Source organism: Gossypium hirsutum, chromosome D03 (genome assembly GCF_007990345.1).
Source record: "Gossypium hirsutum isolate 1008001.06 chromosome D03, Gossypium_hirsutum_v2.1, whole genome shotgun sequence".
NCBI classification, from domain to species: Eukaryota; Viridiplantae; Streptophyta; class Magnoliopsida; order Malvales; family Malvaceae; genus Gossypium; species Gossypium hirsutum.
The window spans coordinates 4,284,013-4,308,124 of NC_053439.1; the positions used below are offsets into that span (position 1 = coordinate 4,284,013).

At 29.9% G+C, this 24,112-nt stretch overlaps 2 protein-coding genes across 2 annotated transcripts; one reads left to right on the forward strand and one right to left on the reverse strand.

Moving 5' to 3' along the window:
- The first annotated feature begins 12,465 nt into the window (after nt 1-12,465).
- LOC107950469 (probable trehalose-phosphate phosphatase J) lies at nt 12,466-15,088 on the forward strand. Its single transcript, XM_041089642.1, has 10 exons — nt 12,466-12,732; nt 12,867-13,111; nt 13,204-13,344; nt 13,436-13,600; nt 13,693-13,851; nt 13,939-14,016; nt 14,111-14,180; nt 14,475-14,545; nt 14,626-14,718; nt 14,803-15,088. Exons 1-10 carry the CDS (start codon nt 12,729-12,731, stop codon nt 14,869-14,871), a joined length of 1,095 nt encoding a protein of 364 aa, XP_040945576.1. The 5' UTR covers nt 12,466-12,728; the 3' UTR covers nt 14,872-15,088.
- Nucleotides 15,089-22,124: 7,036 nt separating this feature from the next.
- Nucleotides 22,125-23,545, reverse strand: LOC107950905 (NDR1/HIN1-like protein 13). Its single transcript, XM_016885817.2, has 2 exons — nt 22,517-23,545; nt 22,125-22,399 (listed from the first exon to the last, which is right to left on the reverse strand). The coding sequence occupies exon 1, from the start codon at nt 23,357-23,359 to the stop codon at nt 22,544-22,546; it is 816 nt and encodes a 271-aa protein (XP_016741306.1). The 5' UTR covers nt 23,360-23,545; the 3' UTR covers nt 22,125-22,399; nt 22,517-22,543.
- Nucleotides 23,546-24,112: the final 567 nt, after the last annotated feature.

Consider the following 24,112-nt stretch of genomic DNA (forward strand, 5'->3'; position numbering starts at 1 on the left):
TTTCAAAATTTCTTATTTATTTTTTCTAACCTATTATGTTTTGTATGATACTTTAAATTGAAACATTTTTGTATTATATTTTTTTTTCATAACCCAAAGGACCAAATCTACATAATTGACTTAACCCTCCTCCCCAACTTTTTTATACTCAATTATCAAATTTAGTCAAACTTCGCTCCTATTTCTACATAACTAGTTTGAGCTTATTTGGGCTTACCCATTAATTATTATTTTTAATAATTACTAATTATAAATATAGATTCCTTTTACTATTTTTCTATTAATTTCTTTAATATATTTACATTAAATTACATAGTACATAGACTGAAAAAAAATATTATAAATTTGAACATAGCTCGAGTTACTCGAGACCAAGTGTTACCTATATTTTAAATGTACATTATTATTTTTTCTGACAATAGCACTAATCCCCTTGTTGTGGGTGCTCTTTGAAGAGATAAGCAGTTGGCCATGAAATATGTTCCATTTTCATAAGCGGAGATTGAACCCTCGACCATACCATTAAGTGACAAAGTAAACAACCACCACACCTCATAATTACCTAATCTCAATATTTAAACTTAATATTTTTATCTAAATCCTATCCCCCAACAACCTATTCTTCAATAATTCTACCTACAAATCCCAACACAATAGCCAATCCAATTAAAAATTTATCAACACATGTCAGTTGAATACAAAATATCAATTTAGTGATTAAAATGTTAGTTAATTTAATTAATAATATATTCGAATTTTTACCTTTTTTTTTTTTGTAATCCTGCTTTTGAACACGAGACAAGGGAACAGTACTTGGCATTTTGGAAAGAAGGGAATCGAAATAAATGTTAAAAATTGCATAAATTCTTTTTCTGACAAGCCTCGAAAATCATCAAGAAAAATATACATGCATGCACCGAGGGATCTGTATTATTAGGTTCTTCATTTTCTTTTATAAGATTTATATAATGTAACCACAATACCAAATGGCCATGCATTGTCGGCCTATACCTGGAATCTAAGAAAATGAGTTTTTCATTTTTTTTTTAATATGGAGCTATTAATGATTTCATGTTTACGTGTACAAATTCTATTTCTCCACAAATTTATGAAAAATAAAATATTTAGTAAGTTTGAAAAAAAATTAATCTAAAATACTATATCATGAAAGATGATATTCACTTTCACCTTTTTTGAAAAATATATTCGATTAGAAATCAATGCTAATGCTATTTATTCCATTTTTTTTTTTGGTAATACAGGTCGATTGATGTAAATTAATGATTTTGTTGATATAAAAAATTTCGAATCAATTACAAAGTGACAGCTTGTATGTTATTATTTCTTCTAATTAATTTAACTTAAGTATGAGATAAATAATTAAATTTTGTATTATTATTAATTAAATTAAATTAATTAATTGCTAATATTAATTAATTATTTTTTATTAAATTAAATTAATATGAAATAAATAATAAAATTTTTAATATCTTTGTAAATCTCTCAAATGAATAGGATTTTTTCTATACCATTTATTTTCATTTTACCGTCCATTTTCGAGGTTAATGATTGCTCTGACATTCGGATTGAGTAAAAAACTGATTCGAACCAAAATATTTAGATGGTTTATGGAATATAAGTTCAAAAATTGCATTATCTAAAACCAAATTAAATTTGTTTTTTATTTATTTAATATATAGTTAATTTTATTTTTTTATGATATAAAAATAAATATTTTAAAAGTTCTAAAAAATTTATTTTTTTAGAAATATTTATGAAAAGAAACTTTAAATTTTGTCAAATAATATTTAAAAGTTATAAAACAAAACTCATTTAATCAAAATAATTCTAAAAAATTAAAATAAAGAATTACAATGAAAAATCAGAGAATCGAACCGAATTATGATAGACGATTCAAAAATCTAAAAATTCCAACCAAAATGAATTAATATTACCCGTGCTCGACAATATAATCAATAATAGAGAGGTTATATTTTGCATTAACACTCCTTTATTTAATAACAATAAAATAAATTTTGTTTCTAAAATTTTCGGCTCGAAATAAAATAAACTGTACCAAAAAAAAAAAACACTACTATATGACTTGACATAGTGTGATGTCCAAAATTATGAATCAAGAAACAGAAAATGTGGTTCATTCATGCATGCAATGTTGAATTCCGGAATGCAGTTAAAACGCCGCCGTTTTCACTTTTATAACCAACCTCCCCGAATCTGCCGACCATGGCTGTGGCATGTCCTTCATCTTACAAGTGGCAGACTTGGTCCCACTCAAAACAAACGTAAAATTGAACTTCAAACAAGAATTTGATGTGATACCACGTGGCCGAATGTGAGGAGATTCCCCGTCGAAAAACGTGTGGTGTCGGCCTTTCAACACAACAAAACCTACGGAGCTACCACGGTGTTGACGGAAAAAAATATATAACGGTGTGGGTTTGCACGGGACACGTGTTCGACACGTTAGGGTTCTTTTAGGGTTTTTACGGGGGATCCGTGGATGTTTCTTGTTGGGTGGGCGGCTAGCAAATTTTACTATCTTTTTTCAAGTATAATAATAATAATAAATTTACACTGTTTATTACGGTTGGGAAAAAGTACTAATAAACTATGGATTGAGATCTACAGACAATAAATTAAATAATTTGACTTTTTGTTTTATGAGTTTTAAACATTATTGTGATCAGGCCAATTATAATGTAATAACAATTACTACATAATTATTTAAATAGATCTATCAATGCTAATAAATGATCAAAGAGAGAGTTGGATCCTTAGTTATAATCGTCATTTGAGAGTCTGTTCAGTATTTAATATTGAACTTTGGGATATCTTGAATGGGGTAGTTCTTTTATAGAGATAAGGGTGTGATATGGTTCTGATTCAATTTGATAATCTAGAAGTGGTTACAGTAATTCAAGAATGGGTTTCAACTGCTTATAGCATATAAGACGTATCTCAAGGGAGAGAAATCCAATTTTAGACCGTTTAGTTAAGATGGTATCTGGCAAGGAGGTCGATGTGCGGGTGTTTGCTGAAGCTCCTTCGAAGCATTTAACAATTTTACAATCTGATAGAGATAGTGGTTTTTGTGATCTTAATAATTTGAATTATTTTTTTTATAAAGCAAAAACCAAAAAGATAGGCTGATTCAGAGATTTTTTTTATATTTTTATATTTAAAAAATTAACAATTTTCCTTTTAACCCTTCAAATTTTAAAATTTTAAGTAGAATTATAAGATCCGATTGATCCGAATATAAAATTATTACTATAATTCAAAATACTATATCACAGTATTATAATTTCTTTGAAAATATATATATTTTCCATTAACATATAATGTTGACACCATTTTTTGTTGAAAACGGGGTCGACTTGGATTTAAAAAAAAGAATGAAAACGGGAGTCGCCACCAATCCTTTTTTGACGAGGTGTGATCGGGTCACCTCAAAAAGTGGTTGTTTTTAATAAATGATTTAATTTTATTAAAACAACGATTTTGGTCTACGAAATTCAGAAAAATGAGTTCGGGAGTCGGTTACGCACGAGGAAGGATTAGCACCCTCGATACGCCCGAAATTGGTACCTAGTTGATTAATTAGTGTCTTAGTGTCGAAAATTGAAAATTTGAAGAGTTTTTAAAAATACGATCCTTAAAAGAAACTCTGATAACGTGAATTGAAATATAAGATTCTCTTGTTCCGAAGGAATATCACATTCAGCACGTTAGGACACGATACTCTAAACCATCGAAACCAAGATCACCTTATAGTTTAATGAAGCCATACTTTGAAGCTTTAAGAGGATATTTGGCTATTTAGTCGAGCGAGAAATCGAAACCCAGGACGTTAGGGCACGTTTTCTCGATTTTCCAAACGCGAAATATTGCCTTATTTAGAAAAAATTTCCTTTTGAGGCTTGGTATTAATGCTTGACAAAAACAATAACGAATATGACGAGGTGAGCAAGGCAAAGTGAGTAACAATAATACAATAGGCAAAATGAAATGACGAGGCGATTACATAAACAAAGCATACAAATAAATAAATAAAACTAACATTTTAGAAAAAGCGCAAGTGTACATGGATAAATAAACAAACACCAAATAACAATGATGACAATAAATACAATTATGTAAAAAAAAATATATATATGCATGTATAATTTAAAGCCATAAAATAAGAAATATATAAAAATTACAGAATATGAAAATATAGATAAGTATGTACATATATATATAAAATCGGTAAGTATTATAAAAAATGTAAATGTGTATTTATATTTACAAATCGTGATAATATAAAATATATGTATGTGAATTATAAAATATGTGAAATATACAAAAAGCATTTTTAAGAGTATAAAGAATATATAAGTATGTTCATGATATAAAATATGCATGAATATATGTAAGTATATAAGAATTATGAAATGTGAAAAATATATTTAAGTATGTATAAGTACGTATATATACATATTATAAATATAAATATATAACAAAGCATAAACTAATAATAATAATAATAATAATAATAATAATAACATTGGAATATAAAAGAAACGAACATAAAATTAATAAAATATTAAAATAAAGTGAAATGAAAAATATTAAATACGAAAAAATATATGTGTATACACATACGTAATGAAAATATACACTAGTACATAATTATAATAATAGTAATACTAATAATACTAATAATATAAAAATAATAAGGACATTTGATAAAGATACAAAAATAAATGAAAAAAGGATTAAAATCGAATTAAAAACAAAGTTGTAGGGCCAATTTAAAATGAAAACCAAGAAAAGGGACTTAATTGTAACGCGCGTGCAACTTGGAGGGTCAAAAGCGCAATAAACCCAAGTATTAAAACGCTACGCAGCATGGGGGACCAGAATGAATTCGGGGCGAAACCATGGAGCCAAATTAAAAATAAAGAAAAAGCTTGATTGTAAACTCCCGAAAAAGCGGAAGGGCTAAAAGTGCAATTAGCCCTTCCAAAGAAAAACACGCGGATCCTCCCTGGTGCGGGTCGGGTCGACCCGACCCGTGTTCAAAACGACGTCGTTTTATTTGTTTAAACTGGGGGTCCAAAACGGTGCGTTTTGACCCCCTATAAAAGTCAAAAAAAATTCAAAAACAAAACATTTGTAGAGCTGAAAGGAAAAAAGGAAAAGGGAGAGAGGAGAGGGGAGCTCGGAGCGATTTCCGGCCAAGGGGGGGTCACCGAACGGCCACCGGAGGCTCGCCGGCGCCGGCGCCGGCCACCGCACGCGGTGGCCGGAAAGGTAAATTTTTTATATTTTTTTTGTTATTTATTCTTGGTCTTAAAATGTATAGATCTTAGGTTTATATTAATAAAAAAGGTATAGATATGTTTATAGAAATCGAAAGAAAATGTATGAAAAAAAGATAACCTTTTCCGTTTGCCTTTCCTTTTTCCCGAATACTTGCTATCTCAGTACTGAGATCTATGTTTTTTAAAATTCTAGCTTCTGTTTTCTAAAATGCCCGAAAACAAACACACAAAAAAAAAACCTCTAGATACAATTTTGATTCGGGTTTTTATAACCCATTTTCATCCTGTTTTATGTTCTGTCTCTTTGCATGGGATGGGCACAATGGAGGTGACAGAGGCATGGTGGTACAGAGGAGCAGGTGGCCGACATGGTGGCATGGAGAGCTGGGCGTGGCAGACGAGGAGGCCACGCGAGGCATGCGGCGCTAGGGTTTGGGGGCATCTTTCTGCCGAAAATGTTAATGCTGTCTGGGCTGGGTTTTAATTTTTGTTTCGGGCCATGGGCTACATTGGGCTTGTTATTTTCCTTTATAATTGGACTGTTGTTTATATTGTTTTAATATTCGGGCCTGGGCATAAAATTGGGCCTTACATATAATAATCGGAATCAAACCATTAAAGGCACATTATTATACAAATTCAACTTTAACCAAGGAATAAAGCTGTTCTTGGACCACCCTAATTCAAAATCTCATCCTAAAAATTAAAGAGAACATGAATTTGAAGTCAAAACTCAAATCTTTTTACGTTAAAGCTATAGATTAAATGATACAATGAACGTTAATCTAACACATTAATGTGAATTATGATGCTAAAGATAAAATATGTTTGAAGTCAATGAATACTTTTGTCATGTGAATCTTATTATACATAATTATCATGTGCGATATTTTATTTTCAGAACTTATTTCGGAATAAATCTATCATAATATATTCTAAATTTTATTAAAATTATATTTTGTTCAGATTCATTGAGGATTTTTATTATATTTGTAAGAGAATAAATATTTGTTAATTTTCAGCTGGCATTTATGCGAGTTCTAGAACTGCATATTCTAAATTCAAACATTAGTTTAAATTTTAATCAATAGTGGTAATGTTGGTATCAAGACTTTTAAGACATGACTTTATGGGAGGATTCAGTTGTTGAATTTGTTTATAGTACTCTAACTTAATTTCGAGGAAACCCAACCATTCAAAAGGTAATAATAATAATTTGTTCCAATTTATTTAAATAAAAGATAAAAAGTAAATCTAATATCAAATTCAATTCAAACCAATATGAAATACTAATATTAGTATTTCCAAATATATTTTTTAAAAGAGACGATATAATTTAGGAGGATAACAAACACACCTATTGTAAGCAGTGAAAGATAAGTTCCAATCAACATAACAAAGGCTTCGACCTCAGTATCAATAAAACATTATGACACTTTGACAATTGGCTCTATCACAACTCAAGCAGAACATATTTGGAGTGATTGCAAGCACTTAATACAATAAGGAAATCAGCCCCGGATGATCCAAAGCGGCATACATAAATTGGAAAAAGAACCGAGCATCCACCAAATTAGAGACGATGAAAAAATTAGTTCTAAAATCACTCGTAAAAGCAAGACTAAAAACCAGTAGACAAAAACTTCTAAAATTGAGACTTTTAAACAATAGAAAAACAAACAAAAAAAAACATATAAACTTAAGACAATACGAGTCCAAATCGACTTATGAAATTATTTATTATTCTGAAATACTCTCAAAACAGAAACAGATTAAGAAGTCAACGAAGAGCCACCCACTTTCTAAAAGAAACTGTTGGTGGTCAATGGTGTTTCAGCAATGATAGGCATCGTTATTGTTCATCACAATTTGTGAAGACAATAATAATACTCACAAAATAGATCTGCAAACTGAAAAGAAAGAAGGTACAAAGAGTGAATGGGAAGAAGAAAGAAAGAGAGGATTGATTGGTAGGAGAAAAAGGCAGGTAATAACTAACTCGAAGGTTAGCACCGCCGCCGGACAAAACAAAAAAAAAAACAAACGATTTGGAAAAAAAATGATATATATATAGATATTTTTATATTAACACTTTTGGGATGACGAAACTTCCAATTACTTTCGTATTAACCAGGTTGATTAGCACAAGCTTACAATAAATACGTAATCAAATTAATTTAAAGCTAAATATTCTACGAAGACTCGTAAAAATGGAATTGGATTCTTTTTCCACTTATAATGACGCATTTATTTGGTCATATTAGCAAAGCGAAATTACAAGGAAAATGGAAAACAATATCGTGGCGGTTTAATAGTTAAGGGTGTTCGTCGTCTCAAGTATGGTCTAGGTTCGAGTTGCACTAATCACATTTGTTATTCGGATTTTATCCTATTATTATAATTCACCAAAAAAATAATACTACTTAATTAAGAAAAAAATTAATAATTAATGATAAAGAAAAGCGCAAGTTCAGGCAACGAACACGGGATTACACTTTTTTGAGAATATTAAGAAATTATTTCTTTAGGGCTTTTATTGCATTTTGCATCTTCTAAGGTATCTACAAAATTAATTAAAGTGTATTTTATTTGACCGAAAGTTGTCTAAAATATTTCCAATTATATAATACAAAAAACCCAGCCTTTTGCATGTGAAATTTCCTAAACCCGACGAATACCATGTAATATAAGAATCTTTTGTATTCAACATAATATAGATTCAAATAATCTCTAGAATATCAAATAATTATAATCAGAATTAACCGATATAAAGTATAATTGGATTAATACTTGAAAAATTATCCGAACTTAAACAATAATAAAATCTGGATCGAAAACCCCACACGTGGTATTTTTCCATGAGATCTTAAAATACCCAACTTAGTTCGAATCTTACTTACATTAAAGTTGTGATTGAATTAATGTCATGAGACAATTCAATGTCAATTCATTTAAAAAATTATCAAAATATCTTTTTATATGCAAATTAAGTAATATTAATTTAATAAAAAACTCAATAATAATAAGATTTTAACCTACGACACAATAAATTTCAATCATTTAACATTATGTTTCAACTAAAAATTTATTTAATTTTTATATAAAATTTTAATAAATATATTTACTGCAATTTTTTCATAATCCAATCTATATAAAAATATATAATTTAATTTGTTAAGAAATATTGTATCCTACCTTTAATTATAAAAGCCTAATACATGTGGATAGTATCAAGTTGGTACAGTATTGTTTATATTAATTATTATGACACGTAAACTTGGCATGCAAGTAATCTTTAGTTGACTAATGCTTGTGGGTTTTTTCTACTACAAAAGATACGAGGAAGTCAGAATAAACTATAAAACAAATTGATATGAACCCGACATGTCCAACCACTGTTTTCTAGGAATGGTCAATTGACCCTATGCAATTATTTTTCCTTTTTTTAAAAAAAAAAAACAGTATTATTTCTTTAACATTATTATATAAGTTTTTTACATTAACATCAATTCAAAATTTAAGGTTAAATTAATCTGGATGTAACGCTGTTAATGTTCTTTTCATATCCTTACTAATTTTGTCTTAAGATATGATAATTTATTTTTACTATTTTTTTCTTGAGAGATTGTGTACATTAGACAAGGTAAGTAGGGTTTATGTTTAAATATTATGGGGTGCTTGGTAAATAAAGTTTTGGATTTTTTTTAGTTGATTGAAGCGCAGATAGAAGATTGGGTAGTCAAATCCTCTTATTGTAGTGTTTGATGAATGAAGACTTGCAAGAACTTCTTGAGCTAAAACCTCCAAAGCAAAAAACATTGGGATAACCAACTTTTTTTTAACAGTTGATTGGGAATGAGATATGTAAAATGACATATTTGACCATGTTTACTCAAAAATTACTCTCTTTGTCATATGCTCTAAAACGAAATGGGGGTGCGAAGATATCAGTAGTTTTCATTCTCCCATTTCCACTTTCACCTCCAAAGTCTAAAGTAAATCTCAAAAAAAAAACTCCACTGTAAATATACAAAAATCAACATTGCCGTGAGAAATTTTCAATCGAGCTCATTCACCCTTGAATATTTATGTACTCATAATTTATTTTCAATTTACTTGCGTAAAATGATTACATTGATACACGATTAATATTTATCAATTTCCACAAGGTTAACATTTGCAAATAAGGAACTTAAGAAATTTATTTATTTAAAATTTCAAAAATATTCACTAATTAATCTCCCTAATGGATGTTTTAATTCCTTGATAATAGTGTTTTATTTCAATAATTTCACCCAATAAAGACTAAAGTATTATAAACAAATAAATACTTAACAATAAAACATGTCATGCCCTTATTTGTCATTTTACACATATTAGCTTTCAGCTATCAACTAAATTTTACTAAACACTTTTAAATAAATAGTTAATAGAATCAATTGGTCAAACCAATTACTGCAATCAACTATTATTAGCTATCAGTCAATTACCAAATAGGGCTTATGTTAATTACCAAATGTATTTAATGTATTAATATATATTAGATTATAATACATTTACGACTGAAATGATAGTGTTATTCATAATGTTTTAAATTCAAATTTTATTATAAAATATAAAATAATAAAATATCTTCAAATATTTTTAAAGTAAATATAAATAAGATAACTCATCCAGAAATTATTGCATTTAAAATAACAAATGATAATGTTAGCATAAGAAAAAAAAACTCTTAATATTGCCAGGTGGCTATTGTATGATGGATAGGGTCCAGTACATTTTAAGGCTACAATTACTGCAAATTATGGAAAACCGTGTTTAAGTTAATTATTTTTTCCCCTCTATTTTCGTTGTATCCGCATAGAAGCCTAATAAAACTCGAGATCAAGGGCTGGTTTATATGAGCGGTACGGTGTAGTGTGTAGTGTGATGCGTTTAGTTTATATTTTTTATCTCACATTATAGTGTCATTATAGTATTTAATCTCAACGTCATTGCTATTTTTACATTAATCACAAATAAACACGCCGTTCATCTAAACCCGTCAATCAAATTGAATCTTTAGATATCATATTCAATAAATGTCACTTGACATAGAAAATTGTCTTGGTTGATTCATACAAACTCCATAAAGAAAAAAACAATACGAATAACATTTAGCTAAAAATAAATAATATTTAATAAAAGTGTTCAAACATATTCAAAAATAAATGAAAATATGATAGATTGATACTTTCTTTACTTTTATTCGTGGATTAAAAATACTGATAATTCAATAGTAAAACAACAATTTGAACAAATCATTTTTTTGCTATACAATATTGTTGGGTGGGGATAAGTTCTCACGGAACTCGTTTAACAAAAACTTTAACTACTACTCTATATAAGTCAAGGCTAAATAAACCATGTTTTATCAAAAGATTAATTTATCGTAAACATAAATATTATCGATTAATAATAAACAAAATTGGAGTATCATGTACAATTATATGTGTGAGTTTCAAAATCTCTTCATATGTTGATGTCATACGTAAATTTTAGTCCAAATTAACCGGCTTTGTTTAAATTTGTTCTTAGTCCATTTGTACTGGACACTTGATATCCCACTATGCCATATGCGTATATAAGCAAAACAAGAAGTAATAGAATTTGATGATAATTTGGTCAACAAATAAGGTTCAGGGATGGGACCAAACATGCCAAGTATTGGCCTATAAATAAGGGTTAGGTTTATAGTAAATATATCAATTTTTACAAGTTACCCCACAATGAATTAACATATAATTGAATAAAAATTCATGTAAATTTCATGATCCTTTATAGAAAAAAAAATTGAGGAAATTGACTTTTATCAACTTTGAAAGGCCAGAAATATATTCATCATTCAGTGTACTGTTCGCAGCTGGTTTTGCTTAACAGGGTGGGTTTTGTCTTTAAGTTGTTAGTTTTGCATTTGCATACAAGGGGCATTGAAATAGCAAATGCCCCCCAATCATGTATACATTATAAATTTATTATATGTTTATAAAAAAAATTGATGTCCCTCAAACAAAATTTTAAAATTTTCTCGATTCTGAATTTAGTTATGACTTGATTATAGCATACTATAAGTTTAGGGATGGCAATAGGATGTATTTCCTGAAATATTCATATCTTGAATTAGATATTAATTTACTTAACCTAAAAAACCAAAGATATACCTGATTTTTAGCCCGACTTGATATATCACATCTTTTAAATTTTTAAATATTTTCATCACAATGGAAGAATATTTGTTAATTTTTTATTAATTCTTTTCTAGGTATATTAGAGTAAATATTAATATATTTTTTATATATACTCAATGTTTATTTTACTATTTATATTTAGAGTTTGTTTTCAACTCTCCTTCTCAATAATATCATATTCAACGCTAAAACTTTTATTTTCTCATAAAAAATGAAATCTACCTTACCACTTTACTCAATATTTATTTGTCATTATCGCATATTTTAAACAAATATTATATAAGAGTATTTGAGTAATTTACATAGGAGGAGATTAGATGGGTTTTTTTCGAAACTCGATTCAATCTCAATATGTCCAGTCCCACCTTGACACTTAATTTCAAAAAAAAATGTTTAATACTAGCAAATCGAGTTATGTGGAAGTGGATCGAATGTTTTTTCAATCCCTAACACACACTCTCTCTCCCTACTCCCGAGGAAAAAAATGAAGAAATTTCATGGTAAAGCTCCATAATTTCAATTTTAACATTTCAAGACAAGTTGGTCGCTGGTGGATCCAAAATCCACCCAAATAGGATCCAATTAAAACAAAAATAGTAAAATACATCTCCCATAATCCAGTGGGTCTAACATGTGACTTGGTTATCCACGTGTCAGAAACCCACATCATGTGTATCATCCCAACCAATGTCTTCCACGTGGCTTGACCACTAGCAGCCAATTAAAAAAAAGCAGATTAATTACCTTCCTCAGAAAAAAAAAACCAGCTCTCTCTCTCTCTGTAATATGGGCCCCAAAATCAACAACTAGGATGGGTCCCACATATTTCTAAGAGTTTCGTTGTCGTCCGTTTATGTCTGGTTTTTTTTTTTTGGCTTATAAAAACCAGCTTCAACTCCTCCATGTCTCACTCACATACATTCCCTTCACTCTTCCTCTCTTCCATATATTTTCCCTTCATTTTTTCCTTGTTTTTCACGAATCTTTGGGTTCTTCTTTTTTTGTTGTTTCAGTTCCTTAATCTTTGGGTTTCAAAAAAAAAAAAGAAAAAAAAGCAGAGTACTCTGTAAATTCCTCTGGTTGGAATTTTGAACTCTCTCCTCTTACATTAACATTAACAACCAAACACTTGTTGGGTTTTGAGATTTTCTTTTAATTACCTTAATTTCCAAAAATGGGTAAGTTCGGGTTTTTTTTTTTTGGTGGTGGGGAGTGGGAAAACAAAAAACAAAACATGTGTGCTTCGGTTTTTAAGGTATCTTACCTTTACTAAAAATGTTTTGAATGTTGGGTTTGTTCTTATTTATTGCAGTGAGTTTCATTGAAGAAAGACCAAAGAACATCGCCGCCGGTCAAAACATGGTCTCTGATCCAAAATCAGCACAGAAACCACCGGCACCACCTGGTTTTATATCCATTTCCAGAAAGAAATTGCTTCAAAACCTTGAAATCAATGCCGGAGCTAGAGTTAATTCATGGGTCGATTCCATGAGAGCTTCTTCTCCAACTCATATGAAATCAGCACCGTCCATTGCTGATGATCAAGGTTCCTGGAATGTAAGTTCAAATGGGTTTTCTTTTTCTTTTCTTTTTTTTTCCTTTCATAAAGATTCTGATTTTCTTTTTCCTTTTTGGATTAAATTGTTCAGCTAAACCATCCATCAGCACTAGATATGTTCGAACAGATAATCGATGCATCAAAAGGGAAACAAATCGTAATGTTTCTTGATTACGATGGCACTCTTTCACCAATCGTAGCCGATCCAGATCGGGCTTTCATGTCTAAGAAGGTTAGCTGTTTGTTAATATGACGAGTGACTACTTTCCCTGTGCTGTTTTTAGCATTGATTTCCCTTTTTTTTTTTTTTTGTATTACACCAGATGAGAAAGACAGTGAGAAAGCTAGCCAAATGTTTCCCTACAGCTATAGTGAGTGGCAGATGCAGGGACAAGGTGTATAATTTTGTCAAATTAGCTGAGCTATACTATGCTGGAAGCCATGGCATGGACATTAAAGGCCCTGAAAAAGGTTCCAAATCTAACAAAGTGAGTCAAGTCGTACACGTTATTGCATGAACCAATTGCGTTAAACTGGAAACCAACCACATTTTTTTGACCTTGCTTTGTTACTCTTACAGGATACTGAATCTGTTCTTTTCCAACCAGCTAGTGAATTTCTTCCCATGATTGATGAGGTTTATAAACAGTTGGTTGAAACTACAAAATCAACACCAGGTGCTAAAGTGGAGAACAACAAGTTTTGTCTCTCAGTACACTTCCGTTGTGTTGATGAAAAGGTAATAAAAGAAAAACAGCAAATCACAAATCACTGAACTTTATTACCAGTACCACCATCTGATTGTTTGCTGTGTTTTAAAATACAGAAATGGAGTGAATTGGCACAACAAGTGAAGTCTGTTTTAAAAGACTACCCCAAGCTTCGGCTAACTCAAGGCCGAAAGGTGAGCCATTTGGTGTTAACCGAGTACAAGTTCATACACGTCTATCAATGAATTACGAAACTGATATCTTATATTTGTTTTTCGTAACATGCAGGTTTTGGAAATCCGTCCTACAATCAAATGGGACAAAGGGAAAGCCCTTGAATTTTTGTTAGAATCTCTTGGTAAGTTCTCCATTCTTTCTCTACTTTAAAAAGTTGTCCAAATTATTATTTTTTATTACACGTTCTTTGATCCTGAAAATCGTGTGCACTTCGTGTCTGCGTGTTCATATTACTTAATCATATTTCTAAATCCATAAAGTTTTTAAAGTAAACAGCAGCCATGGCAAGAAGGCATTACTTTATTAAAAATTTGGTAATGCTAGAAAAATAGAACACAATAACATGATATTCTCTGATCACTAATAAATATTTTAATCACTACTTAATTGTTGTGAATGTGTTTTTGTGTTATAGGATTTGCTAACTGTACCGATGTCTTTCCCGTTTATATCGGAGATGATCGGACCGATGAAGATGCATTCAAGGTATACAATGAATAAGCACTTTTTTTTCCTATGAAACCCAGTGGATATTTTAGGTTAATACGTCTGATTTCCATTTTTAGATATTGAGGGACAGAGGCCAAGGTTTTGGTATTCTTGTATCCAAGTTCCCCAAGGACACTAATGCATCCTATTCATTACAAGAACCAGATGAGGTAAGTTCTGAATTATTGTAATAACACGAGTTTTAGTTCAGTTGGTTTTTGATCAACTCATTTTTCTTTTGGATATTTTTGTAGGTCATGGACTTTTTACGACGTCTGGTTGAATGGAAAGAATTATCTCTAAGAACTCAGTCGAGAATGTAGAAGAAAATAAGATAGTGGAAGTATATATTTGTGCACCCTAGCAAAGAAATTGTAAAGGGGGGTGTGAGATTAAAGTAGTAAAATTATTGTTTTAAGATGAGAGAAATGATTATAAAAGCTTTGTACATCTTTGTAACTAGTTGGGGTACAAAGGGTTAAGTCTTGTAGCTTCATAACTTGTCTATTAATGCATAGAAAAGCAATGGTTTCGGATTAATGTTACATATGTGTATTTGTTTAATACGAGTATATTTCTATTTTTAGATTTAAATAATATAATTGGATACTTTAGAATTTAATATCGAATGAAAATCAATAATTTAACTAACATGGACAAAAGAGATTTTATCACATAAACGCAAATTGGTATGTTTTTCAAAGTATTATAAATGTAAATAAATATATTTTAAATAGTCAACTGTTAATCGGTAAAAGACTCGAGTTGGTTTGAAGTTTTGGTTGACATCCATTTATCTACGAATTTAGTTGATGTTAATTAATGTTCTTTTAAGGGAAAAAAACTCAAAAGAGAGAGCTTATGTGTGGGATTCATTTTAATTTGTCGACGATATATTTACTTAGTTGGCCCCATTGCTGTTGTAATAATTTGGAGTTCCTGAGTTTAAGCAAGATTAAGTGTGTTATATCCTCCAATTTAGCGGTTTTGGGTTTAGGAGTAGTTTTCAAATAATATACAAAATTGGTTAAATTATGTTTTGGTCCCTCTACTTTACCCCAGTTTGGGATTTTGTCCCTATAATTTTATTTTCTATTTTTATAATATCATTAGTTAACCCAAGTCAATAGAATGAGTTAGGAGTAGTATTTTTTAAGAAAAAAAAACCACGTCAGAATCTTAACTGAAATAGTTAACTATTTGGATTAACTATTAACATTATAAAAGTAGATGCATCAAATTACATTAAATTAAAGTATAGGGTCCAAATTAAAATTTTGAGCATAATAGAAGGACAAAAACTAATATATCAAAAATTGAAATCTAAATTAATGTAATATTATCTCTAAAAAATGGAATTAATGTTAAAGTCACAAAATTATGATATATAATCAATGATGGTAAAGATAAATACCAAGTAAAGTAGGAATTGAGTGAGGAAAAATCAATGCCTTGAAATAGCAAAAATTCCATTTTGGCTTCTTTAGGGAATGGAGAAAAAGCTTATCATCTTTTGAGGGATCAAAGAACATAGTGTATGTATAATTTAGTTGCCTTTTTATATTCCTCCATTATTGATCTTATGCAAAATTGAAAAACCCTCATATAATTGCCCATTTCTTTGGGTCTTCATATCTGTTTCTAGTATTTTTTTATTCAACAAAATACAAAGCTTACGAATCTATAACTCTGCGTACACCTTAACTATTTTATGTCGGATAATTTATGGTTTTGGTTTTTCATAAGGTTAGCTCTTTATTTTTTTTGAAAAAAAAAAGATAATTAAGATTCTTTATTTCGTAATTTTTTTATTACTTTTATATTTTTTTATAATTTTTCATGATTTTAAATATACAATAATATATTTTGCCACGTGGCGTAATCTTGGTGTTCCATGTGGCAGAAACAACCCTAAAACAGCTTAGCTTATGGGCTCAATTGAGTGCAAAAATGGTATAGGGTTTAATTGATTTTTTGGAAAAGTTTAGGAGTTTTAAAGACCCTTTAGCCTTTTTTGTAATGTTATTAATTAGCCTAAATACTCAATGTTGTTAACTCTCCTGATTATAATGCTAATATGATGGGGTGAAGCTAGAGATTTAATATTGAGGGCAAAATTAAATTGTAAATTTTTTAAGGGGTTAAAACATAAATTTTACTATTTTATTAGCTATAACTTTACAATTTTCAATGTCCTAAAAGGTAACCATACCAAACTAGGGGGGCAAGGCATGTGTCATGCCAAACGCTCTAAAGAAGTAAGAGTGGTGCACTAATCCCACATTAGAAAGGAAAGGAAGAGTCCTCAAATATATAAACGGTGCGTTGTACATTTTATCATATATGCCTTGTGACACCTACTTGTCCTTAGTACTACCCTTACTAGTGCGGATTAGAAGAAAAAAATCTCTTTTTGGTTCATCCCAAGGTATGGGTTTTTTTAAGGATACAATGATATTTACTCCTTAAACTTGTCAACTTTTTTCAACTTAATCTCTATTTTTTTTTGTCCATATTAATCCTCGAAACTTGGCAGTTCTTCTCAATTTAGCCATTGAACTTGGATTTCCTTAAGGTATGATGACATGACACTTTAAGATTGTTATAATGACATGGAACTTTAAGATTGTGCCATGTCTAGTGGTGGAGCCAAAGGGCTGGCAAGGGCTTCGGCCCCTCTAAAATGGAAAAAAATTTCATTTAGGCCCCTTTATAGTTTACAAAATTTTAAATTAGTAATGGTAATATTGCACTTTGCCCCCCAAATGATAAAAGTTTAATTTAACTCTTTAAAAATTATAAAGACACAGCCATTAAAATAATAAAAGTGCACTTTTTACTATCGTAAAAGTATACCACTTAGTTTCGACTCCCCCAAAAAAAGTTTTGGCTTCGCCCTTGGCCATGTCATCTCTTTTCCAAGATTAATAAGGACCAAAAATAAGTTTAGGAACCTAAGTGAGAAAAGCTGCCAAGTTCAGGGGCTAAACGTTACTTTATCCTTTTTTATTATTATTAGAATAAGTACTTTTAAAAATAATTCACATCATCATTTTAATTGAGATAAACTTTTTGAGGTCAAAATATCACAGAGGCCTTTGTACTAAGAGTCGAACTGCATTTTGCCCCCTCTACTAAAAATGTGGACAAATTAATCCATGTACGTTAGATCAAAGAGCAAACTAATCATTTGTTAAAAATTCAACCAAATCTACCATTAAAAATTGGTTCATATATGTTAGCATGAGGTAAATGTGACACGCCACATGTAATTGTCTAGTTATTTCGTCAGACACACCAATTTTTAACAGTCGAAATGGATGAATTTTTTAATAGAAAGGAGTAGTTTGTTGTTTGATCTAACATATAGGGACTAGTTTGTCTATTTTTTTTACTGAAAGGGGTTAAATGAAATCTGAGTCTTAGTACTAGGGAGGAATAGGGACCTCCCCAATACATTTACCACTTTTTGATGAAAGACTAAAACTTAAGTTTGAGCATAATATAAGGATCAAAATCGAAAATTAACTTTTTTATGTTTTTTTTTTCTTTTTGAAGATTTTATGACCGAATTTTAGTAAATTTACTTATCCACAGACCGAATCCACTTTATAAAATCAAATACAAATGGATATGTAAATTTGTTTCCCATAAGTTTTTCAAGAATTTTGACATTCTCTTTTTTAACCCAAAATTATCACTAATTTTAACTGAATAAAATCTCGATACTCAAATTCCAACATGTAGGTAAAGATGCTTCAATGCCCTCCCATTATATGATGCTAGCAAAGAATTATAAAATTAAAAAATAATAAATTTAATCTTTAATATTTATAGATTTTATCAATTTGATCCTTTTCCTAGTTAAATTTGACCTTTAGTTTTTTTGTTTTTAAAAAAAAAGTAGATTTGATAATCAACCTTTTATAAAGAGTCAAATTAATTTTTTTAATGGAAATATTAACTACAATATTAAATTTTTAAACATGACCACCTGTATGGCAATTCATATGTATTTCATGTTTTTTTCTTTAATTTTTATCTACGTTTTTATTTTTTTTTGTTTTTGTTTTTATTTTTTAAATATTTTTATCATTTTTGAATTATTTGTTGATGTAAATAATATTTTAGTCAATATTTCCGTTAAAGAAAAACGATTTAACTCTTTTAAAAGTTTAATGATTAAATTTAACCAAAAAATGAATACAGATTAAGCTGACAAAATACAAGCATTAAGGCTAAATTTATGATATGTATTTTTAAAAATAAAGTAAAATTAATAAACGAAAATTGGTTTGTACCTTAGAAATGGAACAGTAATATTGGAGATAAGATGATGGATCAAGGCATTCATGATTGGATGAAGGAAGATTTGGCCCCATTTTTGGGTCAGATAACTGTTTTTATTTTATTTTTATTTTTATTTTTTATTTTTTATTTTTTATTTTTTACTTAAAATCGTATATCTGCTGAGTCAAAAGGATAACTGGATAAGTTATCAGATAAATATTGGAAAAAAATAGAAAAAAAAAATAAAAGCTTTCCTCCTTTAACAACATGTGCATGCTTCACACCTTACCAAAAGCACAATTTTCTTTGTTATTTTTAATTTACATTTTAAATCAAATAATAATAATTAGTTCGAGTGATACTATATTTGTAAGTACTTGACCTACTTCCCGATTCAAATCTCGTATGCATGATTTACATAATTAATATTAAGCATTTTATTAATATTTCTCTCGTAAGCTTTACAAGTTATATCTCTTTCAATTTAAACATTTCCCTTCACTATACCACCAAAAGGAATTAATTGAAAGGACAGTTGCCCCCAATGTTCTACAATGTGTTATAGAGCCTCTTGCCTTGGTTTTCAAAGATGAAGGGTAGAATAAATCCTTTATATGATGTTGGGTTTAGGATTTTGAAAGGGAAACAAACCCCACACACTAAAGTTGAAGGGGCGGGGGGAATCTTTGGTTGAAAGAGGAGTTGGAATCCACTTAAGAGGCCTTTGTTTTCATATGCAAATAATAATAATAGAACACACATACATGCATGCATGCATGCATGCACTTCACTGCACACATACTGATATTTTGGCACAGCTAGCTAGCTGTGGGACATTAACATGGGTTCCAAAAGGTTTCTTTGGCAACTCCGGCTCTTTCGTACGTGGAAAGGTGGAGTCCATTCACATTAGTGCCGCCTTAACTGAATTCAAACCAAGTCTTGGTAAACCCTCAATTATTGGCAGTTGTAGGAAAAGGAGGACACCTTTCCTACATCAAAATTTGGATTAATATATCATTTGCTACATGAATTTGGTTTTAATGTTTAATTTGGTATTTGAATTTAATTTTAATATTCAATTTGATATTCAGATCAAATGTCATCATGTGACCCAATGAAAGTATGATACATTGCTTTAGTAAAATTAAAAACATAGGTGCTTAATTGAGATAAAAAAACTCGAGTATCAAATTGAACATTAAAGTAAAACTTGGGTATTTAATTAGGACAAAATAAATCTAGTATCAAATTAAAAAAACTTATATACCAAAGTGAACATTGAAGCAAAAATTACATACCAATTTAAACATTAAAACTAAATTTAAGTATCAAATAATGGATTAACCCTAAAAATTATTTAACCCATATCTGATTTTTATTATGTGTAAATCATGCATGAATTCTAAGTAAATATTTTATTATGATTTAATGTTCAAAATATGTAGACCCTATTCACTGTGATTGAAATCTTGTTTGGTAAGCCCTCAATTATTGGCAGTTGCAAGAAAAGGAGGACCCCTTTTCTATGTTATGATAAATTGGGTTAATATATAATTTGGTACTTGATTTTTTTGTCCCAATTTGGTACTTGAGTTTAGCTTCAATTTTTAATTTGATAGAATATCATCATGTGGCCCAATGAAAGTACGAGATGTGTGCTTTAGTAAAAAAATATAAGTATGTAATTAGGACAAAAAAACTAAAGTATCAAATTGAATATTAAAGCTAAACTCAAGTACTTAAATTGGGACAAAAAAACTCAAGTATCAAATTGAAAAAAAAAATTCATGTACTAAAGTGAACATTGAAGCCAAACTCAGGTATCAATTTGGAAAAATATAAGCTTTTTTCTTTCCGATAATAAAAATATAAGGTTGAAACATTAATAGGTGAACTACATACAAGGTCACTAAATTATTAGTAAGTTTACGTTTTGGTCACTCAACTTCAACAAAGTTACAAAATGGTCACTGAACTATTCTAAAGTTTTCATTTAAGTTATTACACTATTTGAAAGTTTTTATTCAAGTAATTGGTTTGTTAAACTTTTTTTTAAAAGTCCAGCTAGCAAGCTCCAAGCACAATTTGAAGATTGTTATGGTGGATTAGTACCTATCGACAAGTAGAACATACCTTAGATCCAAATTGATCTAATGGACAGTGTTAAATATTAGAAAAGAAAGTTGCTTGGATGTTGCTTCGTAGATTTGTGATGTTCAAAATTATTTCATGGAAAAAAAAACTAAACTAATCTGTAGTAGAGAAAGGGAAAGAGAGTTTTCAATTGATGTAGGTGGTGCCAAAAAAGGCGGCCATACAACTATGATTTTAACAATAAATGAAAACTATTGAATAGTTCGGCAAGTTGAGTGACCAAAACATAAATTTACTAATATTTTAACGACATTAAATGTAGTTTTACCCAAAATTAATTTGGATAAAAACAAAAAGCTAGTCCAACCCATTTTAATTACATAATACGTATATATAAAAAAAAAGAGTATCTAATAATATTTGAAAGCACTAAAAATATATAATATAAATTTTAAAAATTAATAAATATAAAAAATAATGCTTTTTTATTTTTATTTTTTAAAATATATAAATTGACCTCAATATGCTTATGCTATCCATTTACAAACTAAAAAAAAAATTGGATAAAATTTAGAAGCCTAATTTTCATCTAAAACCAAACCCATGATGGTCAGGCCCAAATTGTGATGGGCTCTTAAATGAAATTAGTGCTACATTTTCTCCTACTTATTTAATTCTAATGTAAAATATTTTAATATATGCTAAATAACGAAAAATTTAGCTTTTCCTGAGGTCTTGAATGTGAACCACATTTGCCAAATTAATATCTTGTGTAATTTTCTTCAAAAAATTAAAAATAAATTATTGTTAATTTATTTTTCTTGAGACCATATTTTAGTTTTGTTCCATATTTTCGATCTGTGGATATTGAAAGTCAAACGGGTCTGAAAATAAATTTTTAAATTCGAGGTTGAATTGAGTTGGAATAAACTCTCTAGTACTATTTTTTCTTTTAAAAAACACAAACTCGATAACTTATTTAAAAGATATGGAGGAGTTCTTTTCTATTGATGTTCATATTGTATATCTCATCCTATTGCATGGTAAAAAGGCTAAGAAAGCCAAAGCATGGCATGGTATCAAACACCTCAAATATCCCAAATATAATCAATACCAATGTACTAATTACAAGGGAAAAAAAAGAAAAATAAAAACTATTACATGCTTAAAACTTAAAGAAGAAAAAGGAAGAATGAAGAAGGTATAATCATAATATCCGATCAATTTGAGATTCGAATACTCAAATCTATCCCGTTCTCATATCTCGGGTTGCGACCTCCTTTATAAACAAAATATAAAATAATGCATAGCCGGGTTTGTTGTCACAACTTTTTTTTTCTTGCCCCAAATAAAAAAAAAGTTTGAAAGTACAATCCTTTAATGACATTTAAAATATATAGTATATAAAGGGAAAAAAAAGAGGGTTTTTTTTTGTGCATGGAGCGATCTGGTCTTTGGCCGTACCTAAATGCAAAATATTGTAACAAAGTTAGTACATAAACAGAAATATGAAATGTGTTGAACCCACTTATGGTATGAAATTTATAAAACTTTTCATTACAGTAACATTAATTAGTTTACCTTTTTGGTATCGATGTTTTTTTGTTTTTAAGACAATTTGGTCTTACAATTTTGGGACAGAATTTTGGTTCCTTGCGCCATCGTGCTCACCCTAAACGCACAGTTGACCGTCATGTCTTTTTTCCAAAGCTTTAAGAACCAAACGTTAAACACCAATGGTGATTCGAATTTGAGTTTCAAAGAGATTTGACGTTTTGTTTTCTTGTCGCTAATGCTTTTCTGGACATTAGGGGGAACAGCTTTGGTTTTCAAGGCACGGATTTTGATGGCAAAAATGCTCAAATCGTCCCCGGGTTTTTGTTCGAGACTGGGAAAATCGCCGAAGCCTAGGTTTTTAGTCCAGAAAGTTAGGGTGGCACCGTCTTCATCGGATTTATAATGGATACCCATTTTTTCATTAGGGTTCTTAGCTTTCAACGTGACATCATACGTAGGTGGACTGCCTTGTTTTTGTTGTTTAACGTGGAGTTTAGAAACGGTGAAATTAGGAGCTTTAGGGGTGAAAATGAAGTAAACAGCCGCTATAGCACCGCTGACGAGAACACCAATGACAAGCAACACAATGGCGATGCAAATCAAGTACCTAGAGCATTTCCCTTTGGAGTTTTTGCCTTTATTCTTAGCAGCTTCACGGTGACGTTCGACGATACCAGCGTTTTCAGGTGGCGGTACTCGGTAAATTTGGTCCTTAGGGACTTGAACAACGTAGGTAGCTAAAGGATGGCCTGGAGGGGGAGGTAAATTCATGAGGCGATTGTTGTGGGGGGTGGTGGGGGCATGGGGTGTCGACGACAGCAACCGAGGGTCCCCGGCGGAAGACGCGACGACCCGCTCATCCTCCATGGGAGAGATGGGGTGCGAAAGAAATGGGAGGGTGACAAAGGTGGAAAAAGATAAAAGGGAAAAGAGGAGTAATTTTTAGGGCTTGCATGGGAGGTTTGCTTGTTTCTATGAAGTTGAGTGGTTGGTTTTGCGTTGAGATTGAACGGAGGTTTGTATTTGGTAAAGACAACTCATTATTTTTTTCTTTCTTTTTTTGGTATTTTTTTCAAATATCAAATATCAAATTCTATTCAATTTAGTTTTACATTTAGGTCCTAAAAAATAGGGTTCTGTTTTTGGTGTTGTGATCTTTGGGTTACACATTGCATTTTTTGTACTAAATATTCTCCCTTTTATCTATACCTCAACTTATATTATATATATTTAGGGATGAGAAGTTACATAAAATAATGTTCATCTTATCAATTGAATAATGCAACTAGGTTTTGAGTTAAAGTTAATTTTAGAGTGTTTTTGGGTTATTTTGGTTTGGATGATTTTGAATTTTAACTATTTTAATTAATAATTTTGGGGTTTAGTTAATTCAGAGGTTCGAATTTTTTGGATTAAGTTATCTTGAGTTCAAATCATTTTATACTTGGATGATTTGAGATTGAGGCTTAAAGTTTTCATGTTTGAACCATTTTAGGTTTGATCATTTCATGTTCAAGTTAGTTTGAGTTTGGGTCAATTCGAATTTGAGTGAAATAGATTCAGGTTGCTGACTTTTTATAGTTAAATATTGAATTTTATCATATTTGAGTTGGAATTGAT

What these genes read in the sequence shown, in the direction of transcription:
- LOC107950469 (XM_041089642.1), top strand. An exon ending in GGCTAACTCAAGGCCGAAAG is followed by an intron (nt 14,017 to 14,110) that starts GTGAGCCATTTG and finishes CGTAACATGCAG; the next exon opens with GTTTTGGAAATCCGTCCTAC. An exon ending in CCGATGAAGATGCATTCAAG is followed by an intron (nt 14,546 to 14,625) that starts GTATACAATGAA and finishes TTCCATTTTTAG; the next exon opens with ATATTGAGGGACAGAGGCCA.
- LOC107950905 (XM_016885817.2), bottom strand. Translation starts at nt 23,359, where the DNA reads ATGGAGGATGAGCGGGTCGTCGCGTCTTCCGCCGGGGACCCTCGGTTG.